At 40.8% G+C, this 18,657-nt stretch overlaps 1 protein-coding gene across 1 annotated transcript; it reads right to left on the minus strand.

Annotated features, from left to right (window-relative positions):
* Positions 1-8,715: 8,715 nt before the first annotated feature.
* On the minus strand, positions 8,716-17,191 carry LOC145397243 (ribitol-5-phosphate xylosyltransferase 1-like). Its single transcript, XM_080270438.1, has 10 exons — positions 17,177-17,191; positions 16,922-17,093; positions 16,307-16,444; positions 14,834-14,986; positions 14,389-14,552; positions 12,695-12,822; positions 11,073-11,246; positions 10,148-10,252; positions 9,246-9,410; positions 8,716-8,839 (listed from the first exon to the last, which is right to left on the minus strand). Exons 1-10 carry the CDS (start codon positions 17,189-17,191, stop codon positions 8,716-8,718), a joined length of 1,338 nt encoding a protein of 445 aa, XP_080126564.1.
* Positions 17,192-18,657: the final 1,466 nt, after the last annotated feature.

Here is an 18,657-nt window from a genome sequence, read left to right on the forward strand (position 1 = left end):
GCTACAGAATAACGAGTTTCTTATAAAATCGTTCCTGGAGGCAGCTAGTATCACTTTTTTGGTAAGAGAACACTCTTCATTAGTAGTTCAATATGGCCTTCAAAATTTTCTATTTCCAGATATGATCATCGTGGGGCAAAGCTTCAAGCAACTAAGCACTCCTCGTTTGTCTACTACAAAGGGTTTCGTCATATCGAGAACATAAGCATGTCAGGAAGGACTACTTTAATATAAAGGCACAAAGGGGTTATAGAACTCTTAAAAGCATTAATATAACTTCTTGGAAGGCAGAAGGTAGACAAACTCTCTTCCTGAGGGCAGGAAGATGGATCAGACTATACAAGGCCAAAGAAAATAATTTCCACCTGACCAGAAATGTCAAAGCAACAGGGAGTAATGGGGGGAAACATCTCCATCCACGAGGGTACAAGAACAGTGGACAAATGACTAAAAAAAGGGGCAGGAAAGCCTTTGGATATTTAACTTTAACGTATGCAAAACCTTAATTATGAACACTAAGTTATGTCTCGGATTAAAGTTTAGTAATAAAACCACCTTCTCGAGTCGGTATAAATTTCTCCTGAAACAATGGCTTGGAAAATAAATTAACCTCTCAAGCAGTTAGGTTATCACCATTCATTACCAAAATGAGTAAAGTAAAATACGTAACATAAAAATCAAATTTGTCTAAACGGGGTACAAATGGCAATGGGACAAACACCCCTACGGGAAGAACTGGGATATTACTCCCAAACTAAAAACCGTAGTAATAGTTAAAAAAAATTTATATACCAAAAACAAGCCTCTTAATTAAGATTCAATGCATTTAAAGGATGCTGATCCTTGCCCATGGTAATTTGATGCATGATGACTGCTTAGGTTGTCGAAATAAACACCAATCGGCTAACACCCACCAGGGTAATTAAATCTTTCGTACTGAAAAATTAAGTAAAAAAAATTTAAAATCGGTGGTTGACCAGACCCACAATCGATGAATGGAGATCTCTGAACCAGACACCACTGGCATTAGTGCTTTTAGAATTCCCCCAAGAACTATTAATACATTTAAATTTCCATCAGTTACTTCCTTGGACTTGTTCATGTTGGTTTTATCTAAATCTCCTGAACCAGGCCCAATTCGCAGTTTTACATGGCTGAGCATTTCCGGCACGGATATGGGCACTCCACACTAGCACGCAAAGACTTACGGAATCTGCTACACAGTAGTCTGATCCGCCAAACCTGCCACAAATTCTCCGATGATGGACGGACTTCTGACTCGAGCCTGACAGTCGCTGTCCGCTAGTGTGGACGGGGCTTAAAAGTGGGCACTCTTGCTTATCTTGCTTCGACTCAATCCAGCGTCTATCCCTTCCACCAATAATTAGTTAACATTGCTTCATTCCTAATTTTTTAGGTGACTACCTAGTTATCTTCACATGCATTTAACTATTTCCCCTGCTACTTTCTGCCTGAGTGCCAAAGTCCTATTATAGCTGATGCACACCAACATTAACAACTCGTCAAATCCATTCTCACATGGGTGCAAGCACCCACGTACTGTACAAGGCCATATCCACCCTACCAGCCATTCCTCAATCCCAAGTTTTCTTAGTGCCTACCCTGTACTTCCCCTCCCTAGAAACTCCGTCAAGGACTTTCTCCAAGTCAATAAAGAACAAAGTACAGATCCCTTTTCTTTCCTATATACAGTATTTTTCCCGAAGCTGTTCAACAACGAGTATGGCATCAGCGGTCCCTTTGCCTGGCATAAACCCAAACTGCCTTGCACCAGTATTCACTCTTCTCTAATCATACTTTCTAGAACTCTCGGCTTCCTTCGTTATCTGGTCCAAAAGCTTTATGCCTCTATAATTTCGTTTTTTCAGGGCATCACCCTTCCCCTTTTACACATTTACAGTCGCACGCTTCGGCCAGCAATCGGGGACAACACTCGTATATAATCTTATTTATCAAGTCAGCAATTAACCCTACTCCTATATCTCCTGAGGTCTTCATTTCAGAACTCTTCCCAGACACACTTGCTGCCTTCCCCACCCCCATCCTGCCTATTGCCCTGCTCACAGTAGCAGCGTCAATCAAGGGCCAAGGACCAGACACTGGATCTCCTGATTCCAACATTCCCTGTCCCAGTCTATATAAACAACCGGTTAAAGTTCTTTCCAGGCGTCTTTAACATCCCCACTGTTCACTATCTTTCCTTCATTCTTCACACACTGCTCACTATATCCGTTTCCTGCTTCATTTAGTTCTTACTACCATTATCATTTCCACACCGGCAAACTGTGCAGTCCTCAGAACAAAAGATACTGCCAGAAGTCTTTTAAAGATCAAGGCAAGAATAAGGCTGCATTAATATTTTTATTACTTTTGATTATAACCTAGTGCTGTAATTCACTCTCCTGGCCTCGGCCCAACTTTTCATCCCTTTTTCAGTTTATTATAAACTACGGATATCTAGATGGAGACAAGTGATATTTTTCATGTACAATGCGAGATGGCTTAGGTTTACATGCATCTATATAGCTGATGACACGAATCTCTCTACAACAGTCTATCTACAACATCCTATCCATCTATTTATACAAAAACTAAGAATACCTAGCCAAAATCAACAAGGCAAAACAATTAGTTTAAAGAGCAAACATTTCTATTCTATTCAGCACAAAATGGCTAGTTGCTGATGATTACATGGAGATGCTGCCACAAAGTAAAAATTTTACAAAAGTGAGGTGCAGGTAAGTATGAATAGATTTGGCCCTTAGGTGGACACTGCAACTGCTTAGCTCCAGCACTTGTCAACTGTGCCAACCATTATAGACCTAAACACTGTTAACTACTGAATTAATATTCAGCTTTATTAATTCATTACCTAAACTGAAAGAACTGTATCTAGTACTGCATGGTTTTGTATTTTTTTACTTGAAAAATGAGTAACAAATGATACCTCAATATAAACTAAACACAGCTAATTTCTGGAGTACTATTAAGTTATTCAGGAATAGACGTAACTCACAATGTTTAATATGACCCAGAATAAAAGCATTAATGTGCTTCATTATTTTTATTAAAAAATGAGTATCAACAGAGATTGCATTATAAAGCTAAACACAGCTAGGTTACAGCAGTATTACTGACTACTTTATCCTGAAGATATATTTTTGTCACTATTACCAGAGTTTTGTTCAGCTTCCATGAGACCAATTAGTTGCTGCTTAACCCTAGTCTCCCCACCTATGAGCAACTCATTCTGTGGAACTGTCCTACAAGGTACAGTATTACACCATGTAGGGATCCAGCAGCCCCTTGTGGTAGACACCGCCTCACTAGGGTTGCACCAGGATCCTTCCCATGTCAAGGTGCAGGGAATATGAGTTTGGTTCCTGGGTGGACATGGCAGTTGCTTCACCCTGAGTGCACATCACCACCACATGTAGGCTCCTCATCAGTGACCTTAAGTGAAACTGAAACGTATGGATTTAAGTACTATCTTAAGCATAAATGTCATCTAAAAGCATTCTGGCATAAGTCGTACAGTATATAACTACTGTATAGTGGTTTAAGTGTAGTCACAGCTAATAAAACACTATTATACATACTGCAGCTCTGAAGTTATATTACCAGACACCTCTTACAATTTAAATCATTTCCTAATTCATTTTTGCTCTCTATAGACAACTGCGTTCAACTTTCCACGGACTTTTTACATTGGAAAGGGATATGATAGGCAAAGTCGTTCAAAAAGTGATCTGCTGCTCAAAAAGTCTCTGTGATCCTAAGCTGGGAAAGGGAAGCATTTGGTGGTGATGACAAGGTGATGATGATGGTAATGATGTGGTGGTAGTGGTAATAACAATCCTGATGGTGATGACTGACGGTGATATCCTAATCGTCATCCTATTTCCCTCTAAATAACTAGGTGGGAAAAACAAAATACATACAGTAGTGTTCTGTACTGGCTAACATGAGTATTCAATTACAGGAACATCTTTGACTAAAAACAGGAGTATTTACTGTCACCTCACTGGCCATGCTGCTGATAGTTCACCCACCTTCATACATTTCCTCTCCTTGTTTTTGGATCCTGTCTCACAAACCATTAGGCTTCTTTCTACTTCAGGTGGCTCTACACTAAGTGACATCCCTAATGGTTTCATGTAACCTAGGAAACCATTTACTATGCTGGGTGGTAACCATATAACCAAAGGAATGGGGTGATGTGGAGCCTACTGTGATGCCCATGTAAACAGGGTGGAGATGCAAATACAGGATCCACTCAAGATTCAAACCTCCACACCAATCCACATGCCTCGTTATGGTGTGGTGCTGCCTACCACAGAGAAGCACTGGTTCAAAGCATGGGATGACCCTGCAGCTGCCTGCCTGTGGCTGATGGGTTTGCTCAGCCAGACAGAGCAAGGTTACTCAACAACAACAACACCTCACCTTCAGGTGGAAAAAATGGCCACGCAGAGAAACTAAGAACATAGTAACAATATGTCCTCAGGCTGAAGGGGAGAGATACGAGTAAATCTTGCTTCATTGCTTCACAATTACCAGTGCACTATCGGCAACTATGTCCTGTAACTTCTCTAGCTTTTCTCTCCACTGGATTTTGAGAATTAGCAACACCATGCAGTGAAAAAGTGCTGTGGTGTTACTGTGGATGGTGGGAAGCATCAGGATTTTGAGATGGTTTGGCCATGTGGTAAAGTGGAGAGACTAACTAGGAGAGTATATGAGAGCTGGAAGGTGGGAGGAAGTGGATGAGACTGAGGCTGAGATGGAGGGATGAAGTGGAGAAGAACGAGGGGTTTGAGTCGACGCGAAGGCAACCTGAGGTGAGGAGGAGGGAGGAGGAAGAGGATGGGGGAAACCAAGGATGATATGGAGGGGGTGAGGTGAAGAGGTATGTGACACAGGGGATAGAAGGTTGGAGGAAGGGCAGAGGACAATGTGACATAGACGCCATAGGTTTCTGGCCAACCCTTCAGGACTAAGGCGCTGGCTATAGAAAAACAGACATAAAATTCAAAGCAGACAACAATGATGATGGTGATCTCTTGCCAAATATAATCATCCATTTCATCATTTCATCCCTGCAAATTCAAGAGACGGGGGTATTCTCAATAATTAAACACGCTTCCTAGCATCTTGCCTTCAGTGATTTATTTTATATGCTTCACCTTACCAATATTCTTTTGTCATTTATGTCTTGTTACCATTATGGCAGATTGCATAAATAACACACATCATTATTCCAGTGCCAAACAAAGGAATAAACTGCTAGGGGGGACATCTTATGCCAGAATACAAGCCTAACCATCAAAGTCCATGGAAAGAAGCTCAAAAACCAACCAGACTTTTGCCAACCATACATGAAAGACTAACTGAAATTATGTAACAGAATGCTGATTATATATGGCACAAAAACTGTGTGAAAATCTACCTGAGTATACTACAAACACTACATCAATAAGCTCATCACCTACATGTACCAGCCATCTCAACAAGTGTCAATGTTCAAATTAATGTGTTCCATAAATGGAAGGAAAGATGTCGGTGAAATTTTGGGTAAACTTCAACAATCATATTATCTGTTACATAAGCACCAACCCTCTCAACTGTGTCAATGATTAAGTTAACACATTTTGTCATCGTCCCTCTTGTACGTCAATGTTTTTATCAATGGTAAAAGAGCTGGGAATACCAAGTAAACTACATCAATCAGATCATCTTCTACATAAACACCAACCCTCTCAATTGCATCAATGCTTAAGTTCGTGTATCTTGTCGACGTTCCTCTCGCACATCACTGTTTTTATCAATATGCTTCATAATGAGAGAGAGTCTGATACTACTGGGGGTAAATCTAATCAATAAGCTCACCTACACAAGCATCAACCATCTCAAAAGCATCAATGATTAAATTAACGTATATCGTCAACATCGTTCTTAGGTATCAATGTTCCTATTGTGTTTCCTAAATGCCACAAGAGCTATGTGAAAATTCTGGGCAAACTACAGCCATCAGCTCACCTACACAAGCATCAACTCTCTCACAAGCATCAACGTTCGTATCAATGTGTTTCGTCAAATTCCCCTCTCACACGTCAATTTCCAAAACATTTCACAAAGAGTATAAGAGTTGCCTGATAATACTGTGGAAACTATGCTGATCAACTCTACTTCTACACACACACACAAACACACCAACTCTTTTGAATATATCTGTGTTCGCATCATTGTGTTCCCTCAAGACCCCTCTCACAAGTCAATTCTCAAATCGGTTTCATAAATTGTACATGAGCTGTCCGATCATACTGCATACATCAACTCACCTTCTATATAAGCATCAACCCTCTACACAAGTGTCACTGTGCACATCAATGTGTTTCATCAAAGTCCCTCTCACACATTAATTTTCAAATCAAATGGTTTTATAAATGGTACGATACCTGTCCGATAATACTCCATACACATCAACGAACACAGCTTCTATGTAAGCATCAACCCTCTATGGAAGTGTCAATGTTCGCATCAATGTGTTTCGTCAAATTCCCTCTCATACGTCAGTTTTCAAATCAATGTATTTTATAAACAGTACAAAAGCTGTCCAATTATACTGCATACATGAACTCACCTCCTATATAAGCACCACCTCTTACCTGCATGTTCCTCTGTGTTTCACATACAGCATATAAGCAGTCTGAAGATCTACCTGAGAATCTTGGTAAACTAGTGCTGACCTAACCCAGTACACAAGCATCAACCCTAGCGCATGCATCAGCGTTAACGTCTAAAAACTCTTCGTAAACATTCTTCATAAATGGTAAAAGCTGTCTGTAAATCTATGTGAGAATACTGGGATTAAATTACAGTCCTAATCCCCCTCTTCTACCCAAGCACTAACCCTCTTACGGGTGTCAATGTCCATATCAAACTTCTTTTAGTAAACACTTTTGTATACACATTTTGTAAAATTCGTAAATGGCATGTGCTGTCTGTAAATCTAACTGAGAATACTGGATTAAAATACAGTACTAACCCCACCTTCTACCCAAGCACTAACCCTCTTGCACGTGTGGGTATTCATATCAAGCTACTCTTCATAAACACTCAAAACATTCTTCGTAAATGGTAAAAGAGCTGTATGAAGATCTCTCTGACAATAAAAATGAAACCATATAAATAATCTTACCTATCCAAGCATTCTCTCACATTTGTCACTCATCAGACACAGAACCTGTTACATAAGCGCAAATTCTGCACAAACAGGCTGTAACATAACCTGTAATCTGTGGTGACTGAGTGAGAGAGACTAAATATACTACCTACAACAAACAGCTATAGGTTAATACTTCACTTGAAAGCAACAGCACCAGAGATATCAGTCATACATGGGTGCACTGTGAGATTCTTCCTTTTCTCTCTCTAAATATGAGTGTTAAATGCTGTATCAATATGGCTGCATTTCTCAACTATTAAGGAGCTGCAATTAATGAAGACCTAATGGGTGAAAATGGTTTCAGAATTTACCCATAAGAATTTCACCTCCATAATGGCTGACAACAATACGCATGTTAATATGGCATTTTCTACTTACAATTCACCATGTGTAAACCTTGAGTTTCTAAAAAAATCTTACGCCATCATCCTTTACAACAGCTACTTCTAAACAACTTCTCTACCAAACTACCTTATTGTATTCTACAAAACTTGCCTACTGTAAAGTCCCAATTACACTCTACTAGGACTGACACCCTTTCACACCGCCCGTACTCCCCGAGTCTTATGGCAGAATTTAAAAACGTTTCGCCAAGGTATGAACTGGCTTTTTCCTGCCATTCACTCTCAACGTATAGTTACATTCTGGTCTAAACCCCCTAATGCAGTACAGTACATACATATATAAAAATGACACCATACCATCAAAGAATCCCCATACTGGAGTTAGTCACAGCACACTTAATGTTTTCTATGGACTGAAAGCTAAAATCAAATGGTTAAACCAGTTAATTACTTCCCAACAGTTGATAAGAGCTATTGGGGAAAAAAAAGAAATTTGAGATAAGTAATAAGATTTGTAACAATGAAAGTATCTAAGCCTGGATTTTGACAATATGTACTGTTACTCAGAAGAAATCACTGAGTGACATAAATATACTGTACATGTACATTTAAAAAAAGAAAAGCCTGTTCTCGCTAATGCCTGAGATTGCCTTGGTTGGTGAATGCCAGCTGCAACAAATGTTTAATACATACAGACATTAACTCCTACCACTTATTGCTTTACTTATGAATTGGCAGGACTACAGATACTGATAGTGGAGTTACAGTAATATGTGAAGGTGTGGAGGGGTATGAGTCATAGCAGGGTACTTCTACTTTGGTGCTGTGGAGAGATGCCTTCATGTAGTGGCACAAATATAACCAGGTGGATAGCTGCCTGGTCAGACAAACATCCCCCAACTACTTCCTTGTCCCCTAAAAGGCTGATGGACTGCAGGAGAATGGCAACTTAAACCTGCAGTCCACTGGGTTCACATCCACACCACCACCACCAATTCTACTTTGGAATGAACTCTATAAAAACATAAAAATCAATGTGCTACTGAAAAACACAATTCTTTGGTACCTTACTAACAGAACTAAAGCTTTGCCCCGACATCCCCATGAGCCTTGCAGTGTGGTTCAATCTGGTCGTAGTAAAGATGATGTTACGATGGATATGAACTTGTCTCTCATCTTAAGTTTGAACCATTCGTACCAATGGGACACTCGCAGTTGACGCAGAGATTTATATTGATGGCTGTACCTGTAAATTAAAACACAAATACATTTTATAATAAATCAGATGTTCAGTAAGTGAATGAATGAGTAATTTGCATTATTTCAAGGTGCTGTAATTTGATTAAAACATGCACTCACGCGTGCACGGGCACAACTGCGTGCACACACACACACACACACAGAGTTGTACCAACAGATTAATACTAGGTAAAGATGCTAGTCACAATGATGTGCTATATAAAGGATGTAGTGCCATCCCGCTGTCTTTTTCTGTCACTGAGCTACATGAAATAAGCTGCAAGAGGACTAAAATCAAAGCCAAGTTAAGGTGAAAGAACTATCCTACCACTTCCACACCAGCATTCCTTAACTATTCAACCACTATGACTATTTACCACACTTGCATTCTTGTACTATACTATTTACCACACCTTCGTTCTTTGCCCAGTATTCTTGGCAGCTGTTTCCAGTTTTTGATCCATATGACGGGTGGTGAGTGTTTCTTTAGCAGCCTCCAGGGGTTTGTGTCGCAGTGCCCCCTTGTTGCAATATCCTCAACGACTGGGGTGCTGCCGGCTGACAGTGCCTCGTATACTCTGCAACGGAATAACTAGCTATGTCTTTCTTCCCTCTAACTTGGCCAAAAATTGTCACCTCTCTATCTACTATACTCTTTTCACTCTAACATGGCCTAACACATCTCATATAGGCTACTCAGCAATATGGAATAACTAGCTATGTCTTTCTTCCCTCTAACTTGGCCAGAATTTGTCATCTCTCTATCTACTATACTCTTTTCACTCTAACATGGCCTAACACACCTCATATACTCAGCAATATGGATCAACTTGCTATACTTTTTTCTCTCTCACTCAACTTGCCATACTTTTTTCTAAGTTGGCCTAAAATTCTCATCTCTCCATCTACTACACTCTTTTCACTCTAACCTGGCCTAAAATTGTTGACCTTTCATCTTTAAAGGTGAGCTGTAACAACAGATTAACACATATCAACTATACTCTTTCTACTGACTAGAAGAATGTATGTTAGTGAGATGGAGGGGGGAGAGGGGGAGACTGATGATGAGATGCTGGGAAGAGGTGATCAGATATATGAAAGGGGTGTGTAAGCTGGAGGAAGGGCAGCCTCATGGCAAGTGACACAGAGATAGATGACTTATTTGCGGCCACCCCTTACTGGATTAAGGCATCTTGGTATAGCAGACAGACAGACTGATAGATATAGACAGATTGTGTAACCATGCCTCACACCCCTATACTGTAGATGGGGCAATGAAAGATGAAGCACCAGACAATATAATCAAACACTGTACCTGTATGTCTCTGCGTTGAGGCCAACAGGACACAGGGTGAGCTCAGATGCCAGCAGAGACTGAACGTACTCATCCATGGACTCTGAACTCTCATTTGACATCCACCTGTGGAAAGGAAAACAAATGTATGATAGAACTCTCACCTGACACGAGACAAGGTATTCCAAAAACTGCACTTCATCAAACACTCAGTAGTATCTAATGTGTTGTGTTGACAGTTCGTCTGCTAGTGTGGGTGTGACAGTGTGAACACATAAATGATGCAGGGGAGACAATGATAACATTAGAAACTGCATGGCAAAATACAAGAGAAGCATTATATATGAGCTACCTTGTATATGACACAACTTTCATTTGACACCCAGCTGAGAAGACAAAAACCAGTGTAAGATACAACTATCATTTGACATCCATGTGTGTGTGTGGGGGGGATTCTTATTTGATATCCAGGCGAGGAGGGGGGGATGATGACACAACTCTCATTTGATATCCAGCTGGGGGTGGATAGAACTCTCATTTGACATCCAGATGAGGAGAGGAAAACTATATGGAACATGCCTGAGATCAACATGCAAAGGCAATAATAAAATGGTAACAGCCTGTCGACTTGTTCCTCCAAAGAAAAAAAATAAACAAACAGGAGCTAAATATAAGATCCATTCAAGATGTCCAGACATGCTGCATTTAAACAACTGGAGATCATAGTCAGATGGAAATAAAGATTGAGGAGAGAGTTCCAGAACTGAGGGGGGAAAAAAAAAAAAAAAAAAAAGGTCATTTGTAAGACCTGGACAGGCTACGTTTAAAAGACTGGAGATAATAAGAGGAGGGAAATGCAGACTGAAGAGGACAGTTCTAACATTTATTGAAAAAGAACTCCTGTCACCTCTAAAAACACAGCTGAATGGCTAATCTCCTTACTCACGTGTCTCTCACTTTAATCATACACTGACTCGAGGCCACTGGATCACTTTTCACCAGCTTCAGCAGCTCCACCCTGCTTGAGTTTGGGTGAATCGTGGCTCTGAAGTTACACACATACTTCCTTGGAGAATATTCAGTGATCATCTCTTCGGTTATGACTGGAAACTGTCTGTACCTGGAAGAGAAAGTAACCTGTTCAAATTGGTAAACTAGTAAATATTTAAAAATTTTCCTTACATCCTCTTCTTTCTTTCCTTGTCCTTCTGCCTATGGGTGACTTTACACTCCCTCTGCTGTCTTTCTTTCCTTCATTCTTTCTTCTTCCTTCTGCCTGTGGGTGACTCTACACTGAGTGACAAGCCAAATGGTTTCCTGTAAACCAGGAAAGCATTAACTACACTGGGTGGTAACCGTATAACCAAATTATGGTGCCTGGTGGCTTAGTGGGTAATTACGGAGCTCCAATCGGATTGAGCCAGTGAAGGTTTATATCCAGGAGTGGTTGGGGTTTATTGCTCAAGTAATGCCACTCAGGGACGAGTGAGGCTGGTCACTCTCATCTTAAATGTCAGGACCAACTTGCCTAGCCCCGGGATCCTACACTCCTCATGGGGCAATGTAGGATTGGATAATGAATGAAAAAAATTTGTTTTATCTCCAATCAGTCAAAGTCTTTTTAAGGGGAGCTTTCAAACAGGAGTAGTTAGACAGAGAGAGAGAGAGATACATTCATATATACAGGCAGATAGAGAGGCAGACAATGACAACAATGTTGTTATCCCATGCTCACCTGGACATGAAGAAACTGTACTGCAAAAACTCAAGACACTTAACAGGGTGCTACTGAAGATCTTTTGTTATGTTGAGGGAGTGTTTGTGGTGTGATAGTATGGTTCATGAGTTGTGTAAATGTGCTGGTGTTGGGGGGGAGGGGAAGAAGGATGCAGCACGGTGAGGTCATAGTGGAGCGTGTCTGATATGCAGTGACAGAGGGGATGAGGCAGGTGTGTTGTGGTGTGGGTGGCTGCATTACACTGTGGGTACGGTACAGTGAAATGTATTGTATCATCTATAAAAGCTCCAACATTGATTGCATGTGTCAGCTTTGGTCACCTAATGGCGGTTCTCCACATAGACTGATCTCTGGCAGCCTCCCTATTCAGTCCCTTATCTGTGTGTGACCACAGGAATAAGGGACTGAATAGGGCCAGAGGTCAAGCTTTGTTAGGCTGAATGTTAGGTTAAAGAATAAGTTCAATGTTCATGTAATAAATTCAGTAAAGACTTTTTGAGCTTGAGTGGTTAGGCTAGATACAGTCTTTATTAACCACTTCACAGCATAGGGTTTCTCTCTCTCCTTAATGAACCAGAATGAATTATTCAAAGCTCTACCATCAAAGCAAATGGGACAATCTTACATCAGGACTCAGCATCAATGAAATTCAAATAACCATAACTTACTGTTCAAGTTGTGGGAGTGGTCAAAACTTACCAGGTAATGAATAAATAAATCATAAAAAATAAATAAATGACAGAAAAAGAAAGAAAAATAAAGAGTAAAAGAAAAAAAGATGAAAAAGAATGAAAGAATGAAGAAACAGAAAGAAAAATAAATATACTCACGTAGCAACACCAAGAGGCCACTGGTGAAAGCGCACATTATCAACACGTGGATCATCGTACGTCAGCAACACCGCCACGACAGGACCACGTGGGGCCAAGAATGCATCCACCCAGCTGTTGTTGCATGCCTGGTACAAAAGGATTATTACTGGTGTGAGCAGCTGGTTTGGCCATATGGAGAGGTGACGACAAGAGGGTGAGAGAACGCTAACGATACCGACAAGGAGAGAACCTCACAACAAGACCTCTACAACAACATTATCTAGCAACTCCTCTCCCTCTTAATAACCCTAACTTACAATATGTTCGCTTGTTTAGTTAGTTGTTTTTACTGGGTGGGAAGTGAGTTGGGAGGAGGGCAGTCAAATGGTGGGTGACAGAGCAACTTGGGGGTGTTTTGTCTGTGGCCACCCTTTGTGGGATTAGGGCATCGGGCCGTAGACAGATAGACAGAACTTAGATACAATATGTAGATAATCCATTATGACAAGTAGAAATGTTGGCTGGGAGAGAGACACAGGTTAGAGCTTGAATTATTTTCTCTAATGTTTTGGGCAACACAGAACCCTCTGAAAATGGGTTCTGTGTAGCCTGAAATATTAATCCCGTCACTCCAATGCTGTATGAGTTACACTTATTCTTGCTTCCCCCAGCCATTTTATTCTACATATGGAAGGTCTCTTGTACTGAATGGGTTAACGATTTTATCCCTCAAGTTCCAGAAGTCTCTATGAAGCTTTTTTTTTTTTCCTTTCTTTTGTTTCTTTTTTTTTTTCTGGTAACAGGGAATAAATTTAGAATAAATGTCATCGGAGTGAAGTACAGCAGTTAAGAAAAAATAAAGACTTCAAGCTCTAACATGTTTCTCTCTCCTACCCAACATAACCTACACTATTCCCAATCTCCAACTCAACATGTGTATTTCACCAAGTCAAGAGAACAGAGAATGAAATGGCATGAAATTATTTTTAGTCTGAACACCTGGTCATGTGGAAAGAAGAATGAGGTTGATAATACCGTACTTCTTTCACCTTAACTTAGCCCAGATTTTTGACCTTTCGAAATATATTTCACACAGCTCAGCAGCAGAAAAAGACAATGTTACAGCCTTATATCCCTTCCATAGAACTTCTTTGTAATTAAGGTAGCTTCTTGTGTTATTGTATCTCAACACTCAAGATAGATAAGTGGAAGTTTTAAGCCAAGTTAACGTGAAAAGAGTACACAATACAGTAGTTTATATAGGGCACGTGGAGTTATATACAGAAAAAGACTTACAAGGGAGGAAATTCAGGGACATTTACTGTTGATGAGGATGTACTAGAAAATATTAAGAGAAGTGCTGTGCAATGGTCTGGTCATGAGGAGAAAATGATGAAAATAAATTGACTAAATGTGCATGTGAGTGAAGTGGAGGGGAGAGGAGACTGTGGATGAAGTGGAAGAATGGGGTAATGTGAGCCGGATGGAGGGCAGCCTGATGGCATAGGACGGGAAGATAATTCCTATATGACGTACCCCCCACCCCCCCAAGATTCACGTGTCTAGCTACAAACAGGTGGATGATACAGATAAAAACATACGTCAAGAGAGTGAATGGCACAGGGTAAAATATGACAATATTTAACAGCAATTAATCAGTTCCTTATTCACTCTACACTACTGTATTATATTATTCTCTCTCCCTCACTTACTTCATTGCCCAGCATCAGTAGGACGGTTGGTGGTTTGGAGGGGAGGGCGGACAAATGACGCAGCCATGTCCGAGCCTCCTGTACCTTTTCACCGGTCCTCCCATTCACCACCAACACCACACCACTCGGATTCTGTGGCACCGTGTCTGGCACCACACCTGGACCTAGAAGAGGGCAATCACCACCATCATCACCAACTCCATCACTATCACCACCATCATCACAACACATGGCTACGATTTCTAGGGCACTTTATCTGCTTTCACAATTTGAAAGGTCATCACTGTCATCATCATCACTCTCATCACTGAATCACTAGGGTTCTGTTGCAATATATCTAGCACCACAAGAGTATACCAAAACACCATCACAGAAAAGGAGAAAAAGGTAATCACCATACACCATACAGGGGAAATTAATGGGAAAGCAAGAGAGTCACTATTACCTGATCTATACCTGAGGGTGAAGGTAGGCATGATGATTTCTCCAAGAGTGGCTCCCGCAATACTGTCATCCAGAGCCTCCTTGCCTTCTAGGATGTGGTGCCAGAGATACGCTCCCACTGCTGCCTTACTCCACACCTCCACCACCAATCTGCCTTCTCCTCTACCCTGTTAATCCATCAATCAAATAATGCTATGCTTCCTCTTCATCATTTCCCACTGCCACACCTTCTCCTCTACCCTATGTATCCATCAAACATTACACTTCCTCTTCATCCTCACTCTGCTGCACCTTCTCCTTTACCTTGTCAAACAATCAATCAAATAATGCCACACTTTCTCCTCTTCATTCACCACTACTGCTGCACTTTCTCCACCCTGTTATTCAATCAATTAGTCCATCTAATAATGTTTCAATTTCTCATCATCATTCCCATTGCTACACCATCTCCTCTACCCTGTAAATCAGTCATTCCATCAATAAAATAATGCTACACATCCCCTTCATCATTCCCATTGCTACACCTTCTTCTCTAACCTGCCAAATCATCAATCAAATACAGTAATACCTCGATATACAATACCCCTAGATGGAACATGCCAGCTTAACGATGGGCTGTAGAAATACCACCATACCCTACCTAACGATGGCCAAACCTTGGTTTAACGATAGGTTTTGACTTTTTAAATCAATTTTGATGATATTTTAGACCAAAATTGTGTGTTTAGGTTAATTTGTGAACTGTTTTTAGACTTAGATTAACGTGTTTTAGCCATATGGGGGGTGAACATTGTCATTTTGGGGTACAGTTTAGTAAACCTGATTTTTTCCACTTACATTTGATGATTTTCAGATTTTATCTGTTGGTTTTAGTGAGTTATTTACATGTGTTAGGCTTAAGTTGGCATCTTTTACAGCTGTTAGGCCATTTAGATTGGTTTTCAACTTGTTTTTGGGCTCATTTGAGTGGGTTTTGGACTTGGCTGGGGGGGAGGGGGACCAAGGGCTGAAAAACGCACCCCATTCCATGTTAAATTTACCCCGATATACGATACCCCACCTAACGATGGGTTTTTACCTAACCAATTGCATCGTTAAACTGGGGTATACCTGTGATGCTACACTATCTCCTCTTCATTCTCCACTGCTACACCTCTCCTCTACCCCATTCATCAACCAATCAATCAAACGATGTCATATTTCTTCTTAAGTAATCCCCACTGCTGCTTTACTCCACAACTCTACCCCTTTTGCACCCAAAGTGTATGTGACATGGAGAGGGAAAGGGGGAGGCTGAAGACAAGACAAATGGGATGGGATTACGAGATATATTGATGAGTTGGAGATAGAGCAGCCTGACAGTGGAGGACGAGGCAATATGGACACAATCAGTTTGTGGGCACCCCCTCTAAACTTAATACTAGCTATAGACAGACACACAGACAGATAAACAGGCATTTACGGATAAATGGACTGATAGGATGATCCAATAAAATACATACAGTTTTCTTCTTGGAAGCTGCATCCCACTTCACCTCACCATCTTGCATCATGGGTTTTACTTCTTGTTCAGCTAACACAATGGCTGCCTCTTGCTGCCCAATATCAAAGTCTGGAAATGAAAGGGAAGCACAATATTACTGGTGTTAAATACTGTAACAGATCTGACCTGGCCTAATTTAATCTACGGTAACCTAACCTATCTGATCCAAATCTAACCTAACTGCCTATCTTAATCTATCCCAGTCTATCTTATCCTGTCCTGTCCGGTCCTAACCTCCACAGTCTTCCCCGTGCCTCACTGTGGCAAGGTGCTGTCCACCACAAGGGACAATAGTTCACTGCATGGGGCAGTTGCTTGCCTATGGATGATGGGTGTGCTCAACCAGACAGAACGAGGTTACTCTACTGCAATTACCCACTGCACAACGTGACAGCTTCATTATGAGCAATGGCATGTTATGAGAATTTTTTAAGTGCTCATTAACAACTTTACTGTGAAAGAATTATAATGAATGCAAGCTCAGTAATGAATGGCAGTAGATATGACAACATTGTACTGATGACTTAAAAACAATACAGATCTTACCTAACACTTTCTTCTGAACAGCTTTCAACTCTTTACTGTCCAGTCTTGGTATGCTGGAGAAACGGGTGATGGCAAACAACCGAAAGGCGATGTAGGTGGTGACGGATATCTGAATAATGCACATCCCAAGCAGCACCCTTTGCAGCACACCACCTGCATACTTCGCTGTCATCTGAAAAGTGGAGATTCTACTGTAATTATATTGTTATTTACGCTTTAATTTGTTCAGTGCAGTACACCTGCAATTTAACATACCTCGATGGACCACATATCAGATTTAACGGACACTACAAAGCCACCGGACTTTCATCGGTTATAATAATATCGGTTACATGGGGTGCTATGGGTTCCAATAAATGTCTTTCCTATCCTTTGTATTCTAACAAAGACGTGAAATAAACAGCATGCAAAATTATGGACCAAGTTACTGTAAAATGGGTATAAGTTTTTATTTTTGGTACTAGAATATGCTATTGTACTCATTTATTTTCAAAAATGTGCCTGAAATCCCACCTAGGGGAGGTGGGGGAAGTAGACAAAAACAGTAGAGAAAAGAAAGAATTCAAGCACTAACCCATGTCTCTCCCATCTAACATTCCCATTTGGTAAAACTGAGTGCACCAAGCTTTACTACTGGTGTAGAGCTTCATACTTCTTCCTTCACCTTTATCATTCTTTTTCTGTGTCTGCCAGTCTGCCCTTCTCTTTTCCTATTCCTCCCATCTTTCCTGTCACATTTAATTACTCTTCTTTCCTTTTCAGGTGGCTTTACACTGAGTGGCAAGCCTAATGGTTTCCTGTAAGCCAGGAAACCATTTACAATGCACGGTGGTAACCATATAACCAACCTATACCTGTTTCCTGTGTCAACAGGTGGGTTGATGGAGGGCTAGTGCCCTTCCCCATAAAATAACTCAAAGACAAACAGAAAGACAAATGGCCACCCCTCATGGGATTACGGCATCTGGCTATAGACAGATACTGTAGATGGAATACTTTATCAACTCACCCTTGTACTCTTACTGGGCTGAGTCAGGTTAGATCCTCCACTAGCCGGGCCCAATCTCCTCTGTACACAAGCCTTCATTCGGGCTGTTTCTCACCACACCTGGCTATGACAATTCTCACTCTCTTTGTGACAGGGGACTTAGGGGCCAAAACACCTGTGCTGAACAAAAAATAAAACATAAATAGCCTACATAAGTAAAAATAAATAAAACCCTTTACAAAACTTAATAATAATAATAATAATAAAAGACCGACTGCATATTCAAGAACATCACGAAGCTGTGTTGATTCATTAATGACATCCAGTCTTCAGAAGTAACATTTGTTATTATAAATTTTTTTTATGCACTTATGACACCCTAAGTCTGAAAAAATAATACGATACTAAGGCAGGACAGAAGAAGGCCGAGGATGAGATGGAGGGATGGAGTGGAGAGGTCCCGCTACATGAGACAAAGGTGTGAGCTAGAGGGAGGGCAATGCGACAAGGAGGCGATTTATTTGTGGCCACCCCTTACAGGATTAAGGCATTTGGCAATAGATAGATAGACTAAGGGGAACCAAGTTCGCTGACACCAGCAGTGGCATCCTACAAAGGGCAATGGAGCAATTTGGACTTTAAACTCATTCATCCCAAAGTCATTCCAGTTAGTTGGTTAGGTTCAACTAGGTTTGGCTGAATCAGGTCAGGTCATAATACCTTAGGTTCAGTTATGTTTGGTCATATT

The sequence above is a fragment of the Coenobita brevimanus genome, chromosome 40 (genome assembly GCF_032717465.1).
Source record: "Coenobita brevimanus isolate Jiangsu-jjx chromosome 40, ASM3271746v2, whole genome shotgun sequence".
NCBI classification, from domain to species: Eukaryota; Metazoa; Arthropoda; class Malacostraca; order Decapoda; family Coenobitidae; genus Coenobita; species Coenobita brevimanus.

What these genes read in the sequence shown, in the direction of transcription:
- LOC145397243 (XM_080270438.1), bottom strand. An exon ending in TGGCCTCTTGGTGTTGCTAC is followed by an intron (nt 11,247 to 12,694) that starts GTGAGTATATTT and finishes TTTCTCTTCCAG; the next exon opens with GTACAGACAGTTTCCAGTCA. An exon ending in ATGATTAAAGTGAGAGACAC is followed by an intron (nt 10,253 to 11,072) that starts GTGAGTAAGGAG and finishes TCCTTTCCACAG; the next exon opens with GTGGATGTCAAATGAGAGTT.